The sequence below is a fragment of the Mobula hypostoma genome, chromosome 4 (genome assembly GCF_963921235.1).
Source record: "Mobula hypostoma chromosome 4, sMobHyp1.1, whole genome shotgun sequence".
NCBI lineage: Eukaryota > Metazoa > Chordata > Chondrichthyes > Myliobatiformes > Myliobatidae > Mobula > Mobula hypostoma.
Window position 1 is genome coordinate 137,633,997 of NC_086100.1, and position 21,653 is coordinate 137,655,649.

At 41.6% G+C, this 21,653-nt stretch overlaps 1 protein-coding gene across 7 annotated transcripts in view; it reads right to left on the reverse strand.

The window, feature by feature from the left end:
* Positions 1-21,653, reverse strand: part of LOC134345631 (interleukin-15-like) — a 117,140-nt gene that overhangs the window by 9,862 nt on the left and 85,625 nt on the right. For 4 of the 7 annotated variants that reach the window (XM_063046614.1, XM_063046616.1, XM_063046612.1 and 1 more), the window contains 5 exons: positions 20,052-20,163; positions 19,941-19,967; positions 17,596-17,628; positions 16,251-16,283; positions 1,384-1,524 (listed from right to left, as the gene is read on the reverse strand). In XM_063046614.1, the coding sequence (XP_062902684.1) occupies positions 1,384-1,524; positions 16,251-16,283; positions 17,596-17,628; positions 19,941-19,967; positions 20,052-20,163 (346 nt within the window). The remainder of the gene's footprint in view (positions 1-1,383; positions 1,525-16,250; positions 16,284-17,595; positions 17,629-19,940; positions 19,968-20,051; positions 20,164-21,653) is intronic. The other 3 variants (XM_063046615.1, XM_063046610.1, XM_063046611.1) reach the window with 2 other exon arrangements.

Here is a 21,653-nt window from a genome sequence, read left to right on the forward strand (position 1 = left end):
CGTTCTCCTTAAATCACCATTCATTCTTAACCCATTACCTCTAATTCTTGTTTTACCCAACCTCAGTGGAAAAAGCCTGCTTACATTTTCCTTATCAATACCCCTCAAATCTATCAAATCTCCATTAATTCTTCTACATTCTAGAGAATAAAGTCCTAACCTATTCAACCTTTCCTTACAACTCAGGTTCTCAAGTCCTGGCAACATCCTAGTAAATTTTATCTACCGTCTTTCAATCTAATTGATAATTTTCCCATAGGTAGGTGATCAGAACTGCACACAATACTTCAAATTAGGTCTCATTAATGTCTTATACAACTTCATAAAAGTAAGTACTGACTACAGGTGTTGGGATATTTTGTTGAACACCTGGTTTGTTCTCCCAAAGTGCAACACCTCACATTTGTCTGCATTAAATTCCATCTGCCGTTTTCCAACCCATTTTTCCAGCTGGTCGAGATCCTGCTTCTAGCTTTGCTGTCCACAATGCCCCCAAGCTTGGTGTCATCTGCAAATTTGCTGATTCAGTTTACTATATTATTATCCAGATCGTCGATAAAGAAGGTAAACAACAAAGGAGACAGCACTGATCCCTGAGACACACCACTAGTCACAGGACTACAGTCAGACAGACAACCATCTAATACCACCCTCTAGCTTCTCCCACGAGGCCAAAGTCTAATCTAACTTACTACCTCATCCTGAACACCGAGCGACTGAACCTTCTTGACGAACCTCCCACGTCAGAACTTGATGCGCGCATTTTTTCTGATACTGAAATAAATATGAATCATTTAATTTATTGGTAGGCCAATAACAGCTGGAATCAGCTATGATTTTCAGCATGTGATTTCACACAGGACATCATTATAGAGGAAAAGAGACATTTGAATTCTTCTTGGGACCAATGATTGGCTTCAAGTTTAACAAAACTAGAAGTGACATTTGGTGCAAGCATGCCTGTGCGACTGGTCCCACTTTGAAAATAAACTGCTTTCAAAAAATGGCACATTTCTTCTACATGCAGCACATAGGATAATGATAATTAAAGAGCCAGTATGTGGTTTTGTCACAGACGACAAACAGAATCCCCTCTGCTCCTCACTAATTATTATGGGGCAACATCACTCTGGGTACATAATGAGAGAAGAAATTGGACAGCTCAGTAAACTTGCACAAAATGGATCATCTTATAGTTGGTACAAATCTTATTTGTTTTCAGCAACAGATGAGGCGAAAAAGTTAATTATTTTCCATTTTTGGCAGCTGGGAAAAATCCATCCAGCAGATAAATGGCAAAGTTCAAGCCTTTCCTTTCTCCTTCTTCTCTACATCTCTAAAACACCTCACATTTTGTAAAGCTAGTACGAATTAAGAATTTACCTCAGCATGTTTATTATATTCTTTGGCGTTTCTAAATATGATCCATAATGTGGCTATTTCAGGACAGTCAAGTTTGTATTCATAGTCTATAACCTCCAATTCTGAAATGAAGCATTTGAATGCGGTTTCCAAACAGTCATCCTATAGGGGAGGGAAAAAAAAGATTAGATATATTTGGGTAATTCTGAATCTTTTAGAGAGTTCTTCATTACTTGCATGTCATTTAAGAAACTGCATGTTCCAACTAATGAACTGAAAAAGATCCTAGTGTTTAAGAATTTATAATGGGACATTGGTTCCATACTCAACGTGCCACCTCACTATTAAGGTTGTGAAACAGCTACAATGAAAGTACTGAATTTCAATTATTAATAAAGCAGGATACTAATAAAGCATTCTCATTCATTTTGAACCAACTGATAAATTACAGAACATCATTCAGTCTGGCCAGATCTGAATCTCTAGCTTAAAATCAAACTGGAAAAAGCAGATAAAAGAATTCACTTGATACTGATCTGGGATACTGATCTTAGACATCAAACTTCTTCAGCTTAGTTTTTTTTCTTCAGCATTATAGAGTGAAATATGAAATAACATAAAATAAGCTTAAGTATAAATTATTAAGGAAAATATTCTATATCCCTTACCTCTAGATCTAGATTCAGACAGTATAATATTAGCATCTTAGTAATATGTGAACAAGCTGAAATTGCCTGTTTGAACACTATTGTAGACATCCAGATTTGTAAGCTTTTGTGCTTAATATAATATTGAGAAATCCCCAATTTAATTCTGCTGTGGTAGAGCTAACTGGCATTCAAAGTGAGGGCAAGCATGAGGAATGTCAAAAGATCAATTCTCTCTCCAATTTCAGTTAGATAGATTCTAAGTTATAGGTTAACCATAACTTGGATCTCTCAATAATATATAGCTACTACTTAATCTTATCCTGCAAAAAGATAAATTCCAGTATTCTTCAATTGATAACAGCCAGGTGTTAAGAGCCAGGAAAGTTCATTTTGAGACGTTTTATTATATATTGATTAGTTACCATCCCCCATCAAACACGACTAATCAGGGTGGGATGCCAGATCTGGTGGCTGGTTGCTATAACTCCTAGTTTTTAATCTTGTTTTGATTCCAAAAGGTGGCTGCATTGACCTTATGATTGCCCATAATTAGATCCAGTTGGTCACCCACTGAGATCCTGAGAGCTGGAAACAATGCATCAGCACATGGGCTGCACTTCTTGCAAACCCCACCACGCTCACAGCAGATGTGGACTGCTGAATGGAGGAAAGTTTCTGGCTGAGTGAAATCTCAGGAAGGATTTTTAGCTATTGATGTTCAGTGGAGAGCAATCTGACTGGTCACATCACATTCTAGTATGGGTCCTTCAATGAACAAGATTGCAAGAGGCTGCAGAGGGCTATAGACTCGGCTCCGTTATGGAAACAACCCTCCTCACCTTGGAGGACCATCATCACCCAGGTCATCTCTTATTCTCCTCACCACCATATAGGAGTTACAGGAACCTGAAGAAACACACTCAATGACTTAGAAACAGCTTCTCCTCCATTATTAGGTTTCTGAACTGCCCATGAATACCACTTCATTATTCCTTTGCTCTTGGCACTATTCATTTATTCTGTAATTTATTAATTTATAGCAACTGTATTAGTAGTAGTAGTCATACTTTATTGATCCCTGGGGAAATTGGTTACTGCTGTACGGTACTGCTGCTGCAAAACAACAGATTTCACATCACATACAAATCTGATTCCGATTCTGAGCTCGGGGGTTCACTGTGGTAGGGGAGGGAAGTGGTGAATGAACTGGGGTGCCAATGTTATTGAATAAAATTTTACTTCAAATTTTAAAGCTTCTCAAGCATGATCATTATTATCTCTTTAGTATTTACCAGGCTGTGATTAGAGGTTGAGGTGGAACTTTTTATAAAGCAAAAGTTGATGTATAAAGGAATTGTGATTCCCTCAGAACACAGAACAACAAGGCTCAACAATTAGAAGCAATTCATGGACTTTTTTCTGCTTTCGAAAACTAATGTAATAGACTACAACTGTGATTTTAAAATTACATACACAAATACTTATAAAAGGGAAATTTGTATTATGGGAGATCCTAAAGCAGAAGGTGAGCTAAACCTTAATTTCAAATAAATAATCTTGATATATACAAAATAATAAATATCAATATAACAAATTGTGAGCTGAAGGGCCTATTCCTGTTCTGTATTCTATGTAAGTGACTGTGGTACTAAGCTTAGAGATGTACAATCAGTACAGACAAGTTCCCAGTGTCACAGCATAGAACAGCATAATGTTGGGATCTTCAGCTCACCACATCTGTGCTGACCATTATGCTCCTCTGTGGTAATCCCACTTGCCTGCATTAATTCCAAATCTCTCTATGCCATGCTCATTCAACCAATTGCCCAGACTCTTCTTAAATAAAACAACAAAATGAATTGAGAGGGCAGATAACCGTGGCTACTTCCCATAGTGGAGGTGTCTAAAAATAGAGGACTGCCTCCCCGGCAACTCATTCCAGATACCAACTAATCTTAATACTTGTATGCCCTTGTATCCCAACATCACGGTTTAACAATACGCCCCAGTATACTGAAATCCTCTGTGCATGTCCTGCCCTGGTCTGACTTCACAAAGTGCATCACTGCACACTTGTCCAAGTTAACTTCCATCCAGCCATTTCTTTGCTGACTTTCCCAATTGACCTATATTCTGTTGTAACTTCAGACAACCTTCGTTGCATCCACTGTACCACCAATTTTGTCATCATCTGCAAATGTGCTAATCATGCCACATATATTCTCAGCTAAAACACTAAATGACCATTCTTGTGATAGGCCCATTATCTGAAAAACAGCCATCTACTACCACACTCAGCTTCCTACAACCAAGCCAATTATGTATCTAATTCCCTGATGAAGGGTCTCGGCCCGAAACGTCGACTGTGCCTCTTCCTAGAGATGCTGCCTGGCCTGCTGCGTTCACCAGCAACTTTAATGTGTGTTGCTTGAATTTCCAGCACCTGCAGATTTCCTCGTGTATGTATCTAATTTGCCACCTTACCCTGAATGCCAGGGGTTCAACCTTCTAGACGAGTCTACTATATGAGACTTCATCAAAGGTGTTATTAAAATCCATGCAAACAATACCTACTTATCAGCTTTTTCAAAAAAACTCAATAAAAATTGAGAGACCCAGGTTTCCACACACAAAACTATGCTCATTATCCCTAAGCAGTCCTCGTCTTTCCAAATGCAAGAAAATCCTGTCCCTTAGAACCCCTTTCAACAACTTTCCCACCACTGATGCAAAACTCAACTGGCCTGTAGTTTACAGAATCGTCCCAGCTGCCCTTCTTAAATAAAGGCACATTAGTTATTCTCCAATGTTCTGTACCTCACCTGTGGCTAACAAAGATACAAAAATTTCTACATGACCCATGCAACCTCCTATCTTGCTTCCCATGACACAGTAAGATACACCCGGTCAGGACCTGTCCAATATTCCTTTACAAGCAAACAGCCAACTTCTGTGAGTTTTTAAAATCTTATGCCATTGATATTAGCCTACCCTTTTTTTTTCCTTCGACAAATACCAGTTATAAACTTTTTGTATGACATCTTAAAACTATTGGAATATAGAACATAGAACAGTACAGCACAGTACAGGCCCTTCGGCCCACAACGTTGTGCCGACCCTCAAACCCTGCCTCCCATATAAGCCCCCACCTTAGATTCCTCCATATACCTGTCTAGTAGTCTCTTAAACTTCACTAGTGTATCTGCCTCCACCACTGACTCAGGCAGTGCATTCCACACACCAACCACTCTCTGAGTAAAAAACCTTCCTCTAATATCCCCCTTGAACTTCCCACCCCTTACCTTAAAGCCATGTCCTCTTGTATTGAGCAGTGGTGCCCTGGGGAAGAGGCGCTGGCTATCCACTCTATCTATTCCTCTTATTATCTTGTACACCTCTATCATGTCTCCTCTCATCCTCCTTCTCTCCAAAGAGTAAAGACCTAGCTCCCTTAATCTCTGATCATAATGCATACTTTCTAAACCAGGCAGCATCCTGGTAAATCTCCTCTATACCCTTTCCAATGCTTCCACATCCTTCCTATACTGAGGTGACCAGAACTGGACACAGTACTCCAAGTGTGGCCTAACCAGAGTTTTATAGAGCTGCATCATTACATCGCGACTCTTAAACTCTATCCCTCGACTTATGAAAGCTAACACCCCATAAGCTTTCTTAACTACCCTATCTACCTGTGAGGCAACTTCAAGGATCTGTGGATATGTACCCCGAGATCCCTCTGCTCCTCCACACTACCAAATATCCTGCCATTTACTTTGTACTCTGCCTTGGAGTTTGTCCCTCCAAAGTGTATCACCTTACACTTCTCCAGGTTGAACTCCATCTGCCACTTCTCAGCCCACTTCTGCATCCTATCAATGTCTCTCTGCAATCTTTGACAATCCTCTACACTATCTACAACACCACCAACCTTTGTGTCATCTGCAAACTTGCCAACCCACCCTTCTACCCCCACATCCAGGTCGTTAATAAAAATCACGAAAAGTAGAGGTCCCAGAACAGATCCTTGTGGGACACCACTAGTCACAATCCTCCAATCTGAATGTACTCCCTCCACCACCACCCTCTGCCTTCTGCAGGCAAGCCAATTCTGAATCCACCTGGTCAAACTTCCCTGGATCCCATGCCTTCTAACTTTCTGAATAAGCCTACCGTGTGGAACCTTGTCAAATGCCTTACTAAAATCCATATAGACCACATCCACTGCACTACCCTCATCTATATGCCTGGTCACCTCCTCAAAGAATTCTATCAGGCTTGTTAGACACGATCTTCCCTTCACAAAGCCATGCTGACTGTCCCTGATCAGACCATGATTCTCTAAATGCCTATAGATCCTATCTCTAAGAATCTTTTCCAACAGCTTTCCCACCACAGATGTAAGGCTCACTGGTCTATAATTACCCGGACTATCCCTACTACCTTTTTTGAACAAGGGAACAACATTCGCCTCCCTCCAATCCTCCAGTACCATTCCCGTGGACAACGAGGACATAAAGATCCTAGCCAGAGGCTCAGCAATCTCTTCTCTCGCCTCGTGGAGCAGCCTGGGGAATATTCCATCAGGCCCCGGGGACTTATCTGTCCTAATGTATTTTAACAACTCCAACACCTCCACTCGCTTAATATCAACATGCTCCAGAACATCAACCTCACGCATATTGTCCTCACCATCATCAAGTTCCCTCTCATTGGTGAATACCGAAGAGAAGTATTCATTGAGGACCTCGCTCACTTCCACAGCTTCCAGGCACATCTTCCCACCCTTATCTCTAATTGGTCCTACCTTCACTCCTGTCATCCTTTTTTTCTTCACATAATTGAAGAATGCCTTGGGGTTTTCCTTTACCCTACTCGCCAAGGCCTTCTCATGCCCCCTTCTTGCTCTTCTCAGCCCCTTCTTAAGCTCCTTTCTTGCTTCCCTATATTCCTCAATAGACCCATCTGATCCTTGCTTCCTAAATCTCATGTATGCTGCCTTCTTCCACCTGACTAGATTTTCCAGCTCACTTGTCACCCATGGTTCCTTCACCCTACTATTCTTTATCTTCCTCACCGGGACAAATTTATCCCTTACATCCCGCAAGAGATCTCTAAACATCGACCACATGTCCATAGTACATTTCCCTGCAAAAACATCGTCCCAATTCACACCCGCAAGTTCTAGCCTTATAGCCTCATAATTTGCCTTTCCCCAATTAAAAATTTTCCTGTCCTCTTTGATTCTATCCTTTTCCATGATAATTATAAAGGCCAGGGAGCGGTGGTCACTGTCCCCCAGATGCTCACCCACTGAGAGATCTGTGACCTGACCTGGTTCATTACCTAGTACTAGATCTAGTATGGCATTCCCCCTGGTCGGCCTGTCCACGTACTGTGACAGGAATCCATCCTGGACACACTTAACAAACTCTGCCCCGTCTAAACCCTTGGAACTAATCAGGTGCCAATCAATATTAGGGAAGTTAAAGTCACCCATGATAACAACCCTGTTATTTTTGCACCTTTCCAAAATTTGCCTCCCAATCTGCTCCTCTGTATCTCTGCTGCTACCAGGGGGCCTATAGAATACCCCCAATAGAGTAACTGCTCCCTTCCTGTTCCTGACTTCCACCCATATTGACTCAAAAGAGGATCCTTCTACATTACCCAACCTTTCTGTAGCTGTAATAGTATCCCTGACCAGTAATGCCACCCCTCCTCCCCCTTTTCCGCCCTCTCTATCCCTTTTAAAGCACTGAAATCCAGGAATATTGAGAATCCATTCCTGCCCTGGTGCCAGCCAAGTCTCTGTAATGGCCACTACATCATAATTCCATGTATGTATCCAAGCTCTCAGTTCATCACCTTTGTTCCTGATGCTTCTTGCATTGAGGTACACACATTTCAGCCCTTCTACCTTACTGTCTTTACACCGTTTATTCTGCTTCTCTTTCCTCAAAGCCTCTCTGTATGTTAGATCTGGCTTTACTCCATGCACTTCTTTCACTGCTCTATCGCTTTGGGTCCCATCCCCCTCGCAAATTAGTTTAAACCCTCCCGAACCATGCTAGCAAACCTACCTGCAAGGATATTGCTCCCTCTCGAGTTCAGGTGCAACCCATCCAGTCTGTACAGGTCCCACCTTCCCCAGAAGAGATCCCAATGATCTAAAAATCTAAAACCCTGCTCCCTACACCAACTCCTCAGACACGCATTCAACTGCCATCTCCTCCAATTCTTACCATCATTGTCACGTAGCACTGGCAGCAATCCTGAGAACGTCACCCTTGAGGTTCTGTTCTTCAGTCTTCTGCCTAATTCCCGAAACTCACACTTCAAGACCTCATCCCTCTTCCTGCCTATGTCGTTGGTCCCAACATGTATCACGACTTCTGGTTGCTTTCCCTCTCGTACCAGGATGTCGTGCACCCGGTCAGAGACATCCCGGACCCTGGCACCCGGGAGGCAACAAACCATGCGGGTGTCCTTCTCACGTCCACAAAATCTCCTGTCTGCTCCCCTGACTATAGAGTCTCCAATGATGACAGCTCTCCTCTTCTCTGTCCCGCCCTTCTGCACCACCGGGTCAGACTCAGTGCCGGAGGTCCTGCCACCTTGGCTCGCACCTGGTCGTCCCCGCCAACAATATCCAGGACGGTAAAGTTATTATTCAGGGGAATGGCTACAGGGGTGCTCTGCACTACCTGTCTGCTCACCTTCGCTTTCCCCCCTCTGACTGTCACCCAACGACCTGCTTCCGACAGCCTAGGTGTGACTACCTCCCTGTAGCTCTCATCTATGACTGCCTCATTCTCCCTCATGAGTCGAAGGTCATCCAGCTGCTGCTCCAGATTCCTTACACGGTCTTCCAGATCGCCCAGCCGTATGCACTTCTGGCAGATGTGACTCTGCGGGAGAGGGGCGTTCCCCCAAGACTGCCACATCTCACATGAAAGGCACATCACCGTCTCAGGAGACATTGTAAAAACTAACTGCGAGCTGGCTTGTCCTCCGCCTCTTCTCGTCAAAGCCTCTCAAGTCAAAGCCTCAAAGCTCCACTCCTTCACTGGCCACTTTCCACAGGCTGCTTCGCTTGAGTTATCCCTCTATTTATCTGTTTGAGCTTTTCAAAATGTTTGGTCACCTGACCTCGACTGCCCAATCAGCTGCTTTCTGCTGAGTCTGAGCTATTCAAATCTTGATTGTCTAATCAACGGCTTTCTGCTGATCTATTCAACATATGGGGATTAGTTCCAAAGCACTCCCCCACAGTCACATCAAACACCTGCCCAACCTCACTTCCTAAGAGGTTGGGTGTAGCTCATTCATTATTAGGGCCATCTCTATAATCCCTTCAGAAAACTTGCCTGGACAAATTCTGCTTCATCTCATACTAAAGCAGGTCTAGTCAATATCAGGGAAGTTAAAATCACCTACTATTGCAGCGCTATTATTCCGCCACCCGTGTTTTCTCTACAGAGCCTTTCCTCAAATAACCACTCTAAATCCCACTGACTATATTCCTTCACAATCTTTTATCAACATTCAGCAAGCACCTTTGTCTAGGAAGGTCTCTTTATGTCACGTGTATTTCAAGTGACCCAATTCAATTGAGAGAGGAGGCTACACACATGTTGGGGCGAGTGATTCAAAAAGGAGCATTCACAGGCTTTCAACTTTTTCCAGTGGCCCAATCAGGTCACGATTCATTAGCAAGGGCAAATAAATTAAGGTAGGGACAAGCAGAGTGGTCATTGTGTGAGTAGACCAGTGTTACAGTAGGGAGGATTTGGCTCAAAAGGCTTAGGCGAGGTAAATTTCTTCTTCATTCTTCATGTGTTAGTGCATAGTTAGTGCAGCAAGAATGGCTCCAGGGACTGTGTTGTGTCCTTTGTGTGAGATATGGGAATTCTGGGACACCTCCAGACACCTGGATAACTGTACCTGACCAGGTGCACTGTGCTGCAGCTCCCCAGAGAATGTGTTAAAAGAACCGGAGCCACAGCTCGATGACCTTCGGCTCATATGGGAAACTAAGGAGGTGACAGGTTGGAGCTACAGGGAGGCAGTCACCGTTAAGTTGCAGGAGCCAGGTACCTGGGTGACCATCAGGGGAGGGAAAGGAAATGGCAACCAGTTCAGAGTAACCCTGTAGCCATTCCCTGCAATAATAAGTATGCCACTTTGGATACTGTTGAGGACAACGACTTACCAAGTGGGTAGCCACAACAACTGGGTTTCCGGCACTGAGTCTGGTGCTGTGGCTCAGAGGAGAAGATGGGGGGGGGGGGGGGCGGGGGGGCGCGTGGAAGAAGAGGACTGCAGTAGAGATAGGGGATTCCATAGTTAGAGGAGCAGAAAGCAGATTCTATGGAAATGATATCCAGATGGTATGTTGCCTCCCAGGTGCCAGGGCCACGGATGTCTCAGATCGGGTCCATGGCATTCTACAGGGCGAGGGTGAGCAGCCAGAAGTCCTGGTACATATTGGCACCAATGACATAGGTAGTAAAAGTGAAGATGTCCTGAAGAGAGAATTTAGGGAGTTAGGTAGAAAGCTGAAAACCAGGACCTCCAAGATTGTAGTCTCTGGATCGCTGCCTGTACTACGTGCCAGTGAGGGTAAGAATAGGATGATTTGGCAGATGAATGCATGGCTGAGGAACCGGTACAGGGAGTGAAGTTTCAGATAATAGGTTACTGGAATCTCTTCTGGAGAAGGTATGACCTTTACAGAAGAGATGGGTTACATCTGAACCTGAGGGGGACCAATATCCAGCTGTCTGGGAGGATTTAAACTAATTGAAACCAGAGTGATAAGGCTAAGCATGGGACAGTTCATATATAACCAGAAGCAGTGTGCAGTGAGGCTGGCAGGGAGGACAGTCAGATGACAGAGCAAAATTTCAGTCAGTGGGATAAGCTGCAATGTAACATGGGGACAAAATCAAAATCAAAAGGAGTGACCAATACAGGACTAAAGGTGCTATATTTGAATACACGCAGTATAAGAAATAAGGTAGGTGATCCATTAGAGATTGGTAGGTATGACGTTGTGGATATCACTGAGTTGTGGCTGAAAGAAGATCATAGTTGGGAGCGTAACATCCAAGGATACACATTGTATCAAAAGGACAGTTAGGAAGGCAGAGGGGGTGGGATGGCTCTGTTGGTAAAAATGAAATCAAATCCTTAGAAAGAGATGACATAGGATCAGAAGATGTAGAATCTTTGTGGGTAGAGTTTAGAAACTGCTAGATAAAAAGCCCCTGATGGAAGTTATATACTGCATGGGCCTCCGAACAGTAGCCAGCAATGGGAGCGAGAAAACGCATGTCAAAAGGGCAATGTTATGATAGTCATGGAGGATTTCAATATGGAGGTAGATTGGGAAAATTAGGTTGGAGCTGGATCCCAAGAGATAGAATTTGTGGAATGCCTACAAAATGAATGAGGGAGGAGCTGGGCAAAGTTGAATGGAAGGGGACACTAGCAAGTATGATGCCAATGGCTTGAATTTCTGGGAGCAATTCGAAAGGCACAGGATAGATACATCCCAAAGAAAAAGTAGTTTTCTAAAGGCAGGATGACACAACCATGGCTGCCCATGGCAGTAAAAAAAAATAAAAAACAAAAAGAGGGCATATAATACAGCAAAAATGATTCAGAACCTTTTAGAAACCAGCAGAAGACAACTAAAAAGCCATAAGGAGAGAAAAGATTAATTATGATGGTAAGTTAGTCAATAATATTAAAAAGGATACAGGTGTTTCCAGATAAATAGAGATTAAAAGAGAGGTGAGAGCAGATTATCAGACTGGTGGAGATGTAGTAATGGAAGATAAGGAAAAGGTGGACAAATTAAATCAGAATTTTGCATCTGTCTTCACCTTGAAGGACACTAGCAGTATGCTGGAAGTTCAAGAATGCCAGAGGATATAAGTGAGTGTAATTGCTATTACAAGGGAGAATGTACTTCCTCTTCTCCCTCCTCCCCCACCGCCCATTTCAATAAAAAGCATCAGCACCTACCAACAACAAGAAAGCACCCACAAGACTATGATCTGCAGTCAACAAAAACTATTGTTTATCTGACAGTTCAACGTGCCACAGGCTCTCTCTCAGTAATAAGGGAAAGAGAGATGTCACCCATTTTCACAGTGAAAGGGGAGACTGACAGGGGAGGGGGGAGGTTGATGCATTGATGCTAGCTGCTGCTTGCGCAGGGAGTGGGGAGAGGGGGCTTCGGGGTTCTAATGGTTTTCTGAATTCATTCTTTTGGGGATCTTCTGTTTCTGCGATGACAAGTATTTCAGGTTGTGTAATGTATACATTCTCTGATAGTAAACGGAATCATTTGAAGGAAAGAAGGAAAGCAGAAAGAAGGAAATCATAGGCCAGTTAGCCTGACTTCAGTGGATTTTCAGAAGGCCTTTGACAAGGTGCCGCACATGAGGCTGCTTAACAAGAGCCCATGGTATTCTGGGAAAGCTACTAGCATGGATAGAAGATTGGCTGACTGACAGGAAGCACAGAGTGGAAACAAAGGGGGCCTTTTCTGGTTGGCTGCAAGTGACTGGTGGTGTTCAGTAGGGGTTGGTGTTGGGACAACTCATTTTTACATTATATGTCAAGAACGGATGATAAAATTGATAGCTTTGTGGCCAATTTTATGGACGATACGAAAATAGATGGAGAGGCAGGGAGTGTGCAGGAAGCAGGGAGTCTGCAGAAGGACTTAGACAGATTGGGAGAATGGACAAAGAAATGGAATACAGTGTCAGGAAGTGTATGGTCACGCACCTTGGTAGAAGGAACAAGAGCAAAGACTATTTCCTAAATGGGCAGAAAATCCAAAAATCGAACGTGCAAAGGGACTTGGGAGTCCTTGTGCAGGATTTCATAAAGGTCGGCTTGCAGGTTGAGTCGTTGGTGAGAAAGGCAAATGGATCTAGAAAAACTCGTTCATGCATTTATTTTTAGTCGGGTTGGCTACTATAATGGCTTTTTCACAGATCTCTGTAAAATATCCCTCAGACAGCTGCAGCTCATTCAGAACACTGTTGCTAGAGTCCTCACTGAGACCAAGAAAGTAGAACATATCACTTCAGTTTTCAGATCACTGCACTGGCTTCCTGTCCATCCAAGGATTGACTTTACCATACTACTACTGGTTTATAAAGCACTGGATGGACTGGGGCCAAAATACACCTCCAAGCTCTTACTGCATTATTAACCTTCCCAAGCTCTCTGGTTATCTGGGGCGGGTCTGCTTACTGTCTCCCGAGACAAAACGAAGCATGGTGAAGCAGCTTTTAGTTATTATGCTCCACATATCTGGAATAACTTTCAGAGGATCTAAAGTCTGTCCCAACTTTAAGCTCTTTTAAAAGAAAAGTTTTAAGCTTTTCTTGACACTGTAGCTTTTAATTAGAATCTCCTGCACTGTAACTTCCATTTGTCATATCTACTTTTGTGAGATTTTATTCTCTTTTATATTGTCTGAAATTTGATGTTTCATTTTTATATCTTGTTCCATGTAAACCATTTTGAACTGCCTTTTGTTTGAAAAGTTCTATACAAGTAAACTTGCCTTCCTTTCATTTTCAGAGGACCAGAATATAAAAGCAAGGATGCCACTCTGACACTTTATGAGGCATTGGTCAGACTGTACTTGGAGTACTATGAGCAGTTTTGGGACCCTTACCTAGGAAAGGATGTGCTGTCATTGGAGAGGGTTCCAAGGAGGTTCATGAGAATAATTCAGGGAATTAAAGGGTTATCATATGATGAGTATTTTGATGGCCTTGGGCCTGTAGTTGCTGGAATTTAGAAGAATGAGGTGGATCTCATTAAAACTGATCGAATATTGGAAGGGCTAGGTAGAGGACGTTTCCTATATAAGGGATACTAGTACCAGAGGGCACATCCTCAGAATATAGAGACGTCCATTAGAACTGAGATGAGGAGGAATTTCTTTCCAGAGGGTGGTGAATCTGTGGAGTTCATTGCCACAAGCAGGTGTGGAGGCCTGGTCATTGAGTGAATTTAAGGCAGAGTTTAATAGGTTCTTAATTAGTCAGGGCACGGAAAGTTATGGGGAGAAGACTGGAGAATGGGGTTGAGAGGGAAAATGGATCAGCCATGATGAAATGGCAGAGCAGACTCGATGGGCCAAATTACTTAATTCTGCTCTTATCTCTTACGACCTTATGTGACTATTGACTGATAATCCGCTGAACATTATCAGTTGGAATGGGCAAAGTCACAGATACTGAAAAAAAATCTATGTTGCTTGGTACAAAATGCAAGCATAGAATGAATCACTATTATTTGAATATATTCATACAAATCTACAAACTGGTCAATTCTTGGTTAATATGTCATGCCACAACAGAAAATGAGGCCTATAGCAAGTTCACATTTTTCATGCAAATCTGATTGGCTATTCTGGTGTCTGAAGTGGAAGTGCAAGTTAATCCTGACTAAGAGAACTAACTTATCGCACAATTCTGTGACATAAACAGCAACTGAAAAATGTTCTACACAATGGAAAAAATAACAATTATCACAAAATGCAAAATTATCTCCACAAGTTAAATGTATTATTACAATGACTGGAGTTTAAGAAATCAGGTTTGTTGTAGAACAAACTGTTACTTGCTGTTGAATGAGTGGTAAATTTATCTTGTTAAGAATGCATGAAACATTATTCAATCACCAATAATCATTCCATCCCCACATAGCTTGGTAGCATTTACTTTATTATTAAAGAGCAAATGAAGAAAATTAAAAAGCAGGTTAAAAATTAGTAAGCAGTTGAAGGGAGAGAATTTTTTAAGGGGCTAACGAAAGTGTATTTATAGACTTCAATATAAAACAATTTAAGAATTCCTATAGGTAACTACATTGATTTAAAAATATTTGCTCCTGTTGCAAGTAATGCTTGTGCTTGTACAGACTGGAAGTAAGTTATGCATGCCAATTACAGCCGTGTTTCCAATAAGCCAAGAAACATGCTTTCTTGGTGGGAGATTGGTAATCATAAGTGTAAGTAAGGGACGATCACGTGCCCTTCCTCACACACCAACAACACTAGTATGGTGCGATTCATTTGTAGGATAAAGTGCAACCCCAGAAAGGTAGCTAATGTTACCATGCTGAAAGAGCACTCACTGTGCTGATGCCTTGAAGCATTATGCTAAAAGCCTTGAACTATTAAACTAAAAGGCAGTTCTGGGTGGGATTACTTAAAGATTCCATTTTTGAGAGATGCCCATATGCTGACTTCTCTGCAAGTCAGAAATGTGAGCTTTCTATAGCCACCTACAGCATAATCACACTGAGTTCTGTTTTATTTTTATTACCTCTCTGTGTGATGCATGGCACGCTCTATCTGAATGGCATACAGGAGGGAAAAAAATTTCATTGTATCTCAGTGCATGTAACAATAAACTGATGAACATACTTGCTAAAATCTTTCATGACCTTAACTCTACCTAGAATTAAACTAATGGCATATATACCACATCTGGTCATTAACAAACACCACTAAACATTTTGCTTTTATAGAGTCAGCATTCCACAGCACGGAAATAGGCCATTTCTTTATACTATCATCAAAATATGAGTAAATTTGCATAAAACTGAATTTCCATGCATCTGGTTATCCATTATCAGCAGAATCACTGTACACTGGAGGACATGATAAGAAACCCAACAATAAATATCATATCCTGAAAATTTTATGTTAAGAATTCAAAAGAAACCAAAACGTTTCCTGCACTATAACCCAAGCACTTCCAAAAGCAAACAAAGAGCTACTGTTGACCTCTGACTACAGAGATCAGTTTTCCAGACCACAAGGGAAAAATCTCCTCAACGGGTTTGGTGACAGGATCAGGAATAGTTCTTAGCCAGACCTGAAAATATTAACTCTATTTCTCATTCCAGAGATTTAGTTTAACCTGCTCAGTGTTTCAACATTCTTGGGTTTTATTTCAGATTTCCAGCATCTGCAGTCTATTATTTGCTTTTCCAGATTCAAAGATGGCCTGTCAAGTTGACAGATCAGCTTTCTGAAGACCATCCTAGGTTCTGGGGCTGCTTTTTTTCTGATTCATTGTGCTGAGATCAATGTCATTATTCTGTTAGGCAAAAAAAAACTATACAATAAAAGGATTTAATTTAAACTTGTTTTGATCATACAGAAGAGTTCTAGTGATTAATACTTACAGTTACATCTGCAGGTGTGTACAACCTCAATTCCTAAGAAATGAAAAAGTTTCAATGAAAAATTGTTCTTTTAAATCACTACAGCAACCCCTTTAACTTCATATGCAAGCATATTGGGAAATGTAGACTTCTGTCCATACCACCTGACTCAAAAAAATGATCTCAAACACTGTTCCTATTTTTAGAATCATTTTCTTTAATGTGCTGATGGTTAATATTTGTGGCATGCTTTGTGATAAAAATTAGTTAAATCAGTTTAACAGTTTCTATTCTAATAAGAGACCAGGGATTTTAAATATACAGGCATTATTGTCCATGTATCTCTTGTAGCATTTCTCTGATAGCAATCTTTTGTAGTAAAAAAACTCTATTGCAACATCATCTCACATTTGAATCAAAATGGCTTCTGGGTGAAATTTATTAGACTTCAAATAATTTAAGCAGTAATTAACTAGTTTTACTACTCTCAGTCACTTCACACCACAGAAACCGGCATAAGCACTGGCCTGATGGGCCACAAGGCTCGGGACAGACTTTAACTTTAAGAGGCAAGAAACAGTGGGGTAGAGAATGTCAGGTGAAAAATAATACTTAGTGGGAATGTGAATTGTTAGCGTTTACCAAGTACAGAAAAGTGAAGAGAAAATTATGTAAAAATATGGAGATTTTCAGGATAATGCACTGTTAGGTATTGAACAGTAATTAATTTAATGCATGGCTCCTGGCAATAGGAATTTGGTACAGATTAGTCTGAATGGAGATGGTGCCAAAAATGAGGTCAAATATTGTGCAAGGTAATTACTGGTAAAGTAATTGGAGTCAACTATGAGTAATTATGAGGATTACTGCATTTAGTGATTTATAAGTTATGGTTCCTTAACACGGGAGATCTACACTGGTTCCAAGACCTTTCAGGACAAATATCTCCAAAATAAGAATGGAAGAAGGAAGGTTTAAGGAGTACTGGCACTGGAAATGGGTGCACAAGAGTGAAAATATTGTAGACTCATTCACAGTACTCCTTGCCAAAGTTATAACTGAGTTACAACTCCTCAGAGAATAACTGTAAATATGCTCATCCCAAGAACACAAGAATATTTGATAAGCATAACACCATTCAAAATGTAGAAATGGGAATTTATACATATTTTCAGATCTCCTGCAACCATTTACTCCCACCTCAATACTCCCTTGATGAGGAGGTTAATGTTGAGACTGTAACTTCCTGACACTTAATGCAAAACTAGTTTTATTACTTAATGAGACAATAATATATGCAATAAAATGGTTCAAGGTTTCAGTTTGTCTAAAGTGTATAAAAAAAGCATTGTAGCCAAATACTTACTGGCACCCCTGAAGGAGTTTTTATTTCCAAATTCTAAAAATTAAAACAAAGTTATCTGATTAAAATGACATAGGATTTAACACAACCTTTCAGAAAAATAAGAGTCTTTGTCTTCACTTCATGTGTATGCAGAATTCTAACAACAGCATCTTTTTCCCAAAAAAATCAGTTACTAAAGTAATTTCTATAGCTTTAATGAAACTAATTTTGTTTAGCATTTGCTAGAAACATTTGTGGGGAGGTGTCATAAAAGAATAGAGAATAAAGGCTGGAATAGTAAGTAGCAATACACCAGAAAAGTAATATATTTACATGAAACTATCTCAATAAAATTTTAAATTTCATTTCCTGAATTCATGAAACACAGTTCAGAAAATATAATAAAAATGAGGCTACATCAATCATAACTAAAATCTTGCTTATTAATATTAAATGTATTGCAATAACTAACATCATGAAATAGTCTATCCAAGGGTTTTCACATGACACAAAAATAGGTGGAAAAAGTTATGAGAAAGCTGGGATTCTGCAGAAGGACTTGGACAGATTAGGGGAATAGGCAAAGAATTCACAGATGGAATACCGTGTGGGGAAGTGTATGGTTATGCACTTTGGTAAAAGGAATAAAGATGTAGAATATTTTCTAAATGGGGAGTTAATTGGAGGTGTAAAAAGACTTGAGAGTCCTAGTGCAGGATTTCCTAAAAGCTAACTTGCAGACTAAATGCGCAGCAAGGAAGGTACAGTAAATGCAATGTGAGCATTCATTTCCAGAGGACTAGAATATATTATTTTATTTTTATTTAGAGATGTAGTGCAGAACAGGCTATTCTAGCCCTACTGTCTGTCTGTGATTATAAATTATGGTTCCTTACCATGGGAGATCTACACTGATTCCAAGACCCATCTCTAAAATTAAGAATGGAAGAAGGAAGTCTTAAAGAGTACAATCACAGGACAATTCACAATGATCAAATAACCTACTTCTAACCTGTACACCCTTGACTGTGAGAGGAAACTAGAGCACCCAGAGGAAACCCATGTAGTCATGATGAGACTCTACAAACTCCTTACCGACGGTTACAGAGTTGAACTTCCAAACTCTGTCGCCCCAAGCCGTAATACGATTTACGTATTACACTAACCGCTACCTTACCGTGCTAAGAGAAAGGATGTAATGCTGAGGCTCTATAAGGCACTGGTCAGACCACATTTGGATTACTGTGAGCAGTTTCTGACCCTTCATCTAAGGAATCGTGTGCTGGGATTGGAAAGAGTCCAGAGGCAGTTTACAAGAATGATCCCAGGAATGAAATGGTTAACATGTGAGGAGTGTTTGATGGTTCTGGGCCTGAACTTGCTAATGTTTAGAAGAATGGGGGGGGTGGAAATCTCATGGGCACCTACTGAATATTGTAAGGCCTAGACAGTGTGGACATGGAGAGGATGTTTCCATTAGGACCAGAGGGCATAGACTCAAAATAGAAGGACGTCCCTTTAGAAACAGAGATGAGATATTTCTTTAGCCTGAGTGTGGTGAATCCGTGGGATTCATTGCCACTGACAGCAGTGGGGGCTCCCACACAACTTCTGAATGGCAAGATAAGCCAGGCAATATTCATCAAAGTTGCTGGTGAATGCAGCAGGCCAGGCAGCATCTTTAGGAAGAGGTACAGTCGACATTTCGGGCCGAGACCTTTCGTCAGGACTAGTTAGTCCTGATGAAGGGTCTCGGCCTGAAATGTCGACTGTACCTCTTCCTAGTGAGTTAGTCCTGACGAAGGGTCTCGGCCCGAAACGTCGACTGTACTTCTTCCTAGAGATGCTGCCTGGCCTGCTGCATTCACCAGCAACTTTTATGTGTGTTGCTTGAAATTCCAGCGTCTGCAGATTTCTTCGTGTTTGTACAGGCAATATTCATGTTCTCTTCTGGGCCAACATTCATAGTGACAAGACTCTAACTACATTCAGCCAGCTCCAATGGATAAACAACCTTGTTTGCATGCACAGCACTCAACTCCCCAAATCACTCTGCTCTGAGCTCCATCACAGCATGAGGTTATCTGAGACAGGTATGCAGGGTTAGCTGGTTGCAAAAAAAGTAGTTCACAGTTATTGGACAGATGAGCCAGTTCTGGCATTCACTTTTAATGGCACTTCCACATGCAAGGTTCTGCTATCATGTTCAGGGGGATCCAGAGTACAGCAAGTTCACTTATCTAGTGTTGGTCTGTTTTTTGCACAAGCAGCATGTTGCTAACAGGGAAATCTGGCCCAGCATTTCACAGTCATATAGTCTGAAACTAACATTAGCCCAATTTAATTTGTCAGTCAATAATACTTACATCACAAGACATGTTCAGCACTTGATTCTAAAAGAAAATAACATTCAATAAATAAAGGCAATTGTACAGATAATAATGATAAATTGCTTCAGAAGTACATTGAATACTAACGTGAATATTTTTCAATACTTTTAAGATTTCGCCCAGTTCGGCAGATCTCTTCACTTTCCTTGCTCTATGGGAGTTGGCACCATCTGCTTCTGGAAGACACATGGCAAGGCTGCTGAGGAATGCAGAGAGGGGAAAAAAAATCAATAACATGGTTAACTTTTGTGCTGCAGCGTTCTGCGACTGTATGACCTTCTCTATCTTAATCACATTTTTCCTGTAGTTTGGTGACACAATTCTGCTGGAGTGGCTTAGCCAACATGTTGTGCAATTGTATCCTTATGTTCCAACTCTGATACCCAACGATAAAGGGAAGAATTTACACATTTTCTTCACCACTCTATCTCCCCACGTTGCCACTTTTGTGGAACTTGTGTCCCAGGGTCTCTCTGGTCACTCATCAGGGCTCTGCCATTCATTACGCATGTCATGTTCCCAAAATGCATCACTTTGCATGTGCTGAAATTAAATTCCATCCATCATTCTTTTGCCTATTTCCCTTGATAGACAACTTTAGACAACCTGGTTCACATCCTACTATAACACCATTACTGGTGTCACCTGCAAACTTACTCATCATGCCTACTAATTCTCATCCGAATTATTAATATACATGACAAATAACAGATGATCTGGCACTATCCCTACACCACACCACTGCTTACAAGCCTCCAATTTGAGAAGCAACTCTGTGCTGGCACACTCTGACTCCTACCACCGAGCCAGTTCTGAACCCAACTGGCTAGCTTACTCTGGGTTCCAAATGCTCACGATTCAATTTTATTTGCCATGTGTACATTGGAACGTACAGTGAAATGCATCATGTATGTTACAACCAAAACACTTGAGGGTCTGCTGGAGGCAGCCCACAAGGGTCATGACACAGTCCAGCAACGCTCGGCAGAACAACACAGAACAAAGAACAAAACAACAGCAGCAAAACAAGCCCCCTTCCTCTCACTCACCCACTGTGCTGTAACCACAGGACAAACCTACAGCCTCCGGCCTTCAATAGACTCTGACTTGGGACTGCAGACACCAGACTAAAACCTCTCCAGCAGACGAGGAGAGATTTACAGACTCAGCTCCAGTAAATGGGCCTCGATTTCCAGACATCTGATTCAACACTCGGGCCTTGCCGCTTCCATCGACCACAGGACAAGCCGATCACTGAAAACTAGCTCTTGAACCTTCCGGTCCAGATGGGACCTGTGTAAAATGTTCCCTCAGTCGACATCTTCTGGCTAGATCATGAAACCATATGCTTCATTTCTTTTATGTCTTTTACGTTTGTTTTTCATCTTGGGTGTGATACCAGAACTGCTGGAGCTTGTGATTTGCTGTTTGGAGATTGTTTGGGTGTTCCAGCACTCTACAGTCTCAGAGAGGATTCCGGGAGTCAGGGGCAGCGTGTGTAAACCTCGTGGCGGGCAGGCTGCAGGATGGGGCACGAGCAGATGTTCAACTCCATTTCACTGATTACAGCTTCCATTGTTCACCAATGAAAGTGACAAGAGAGATTGAAATGTCGAGGTGAACGTGGAAGTTTGGAGATCGTTTGTGTGCTTCAGCACTCTGCAGTCTCCAAGAGGATTCTGGGTATGA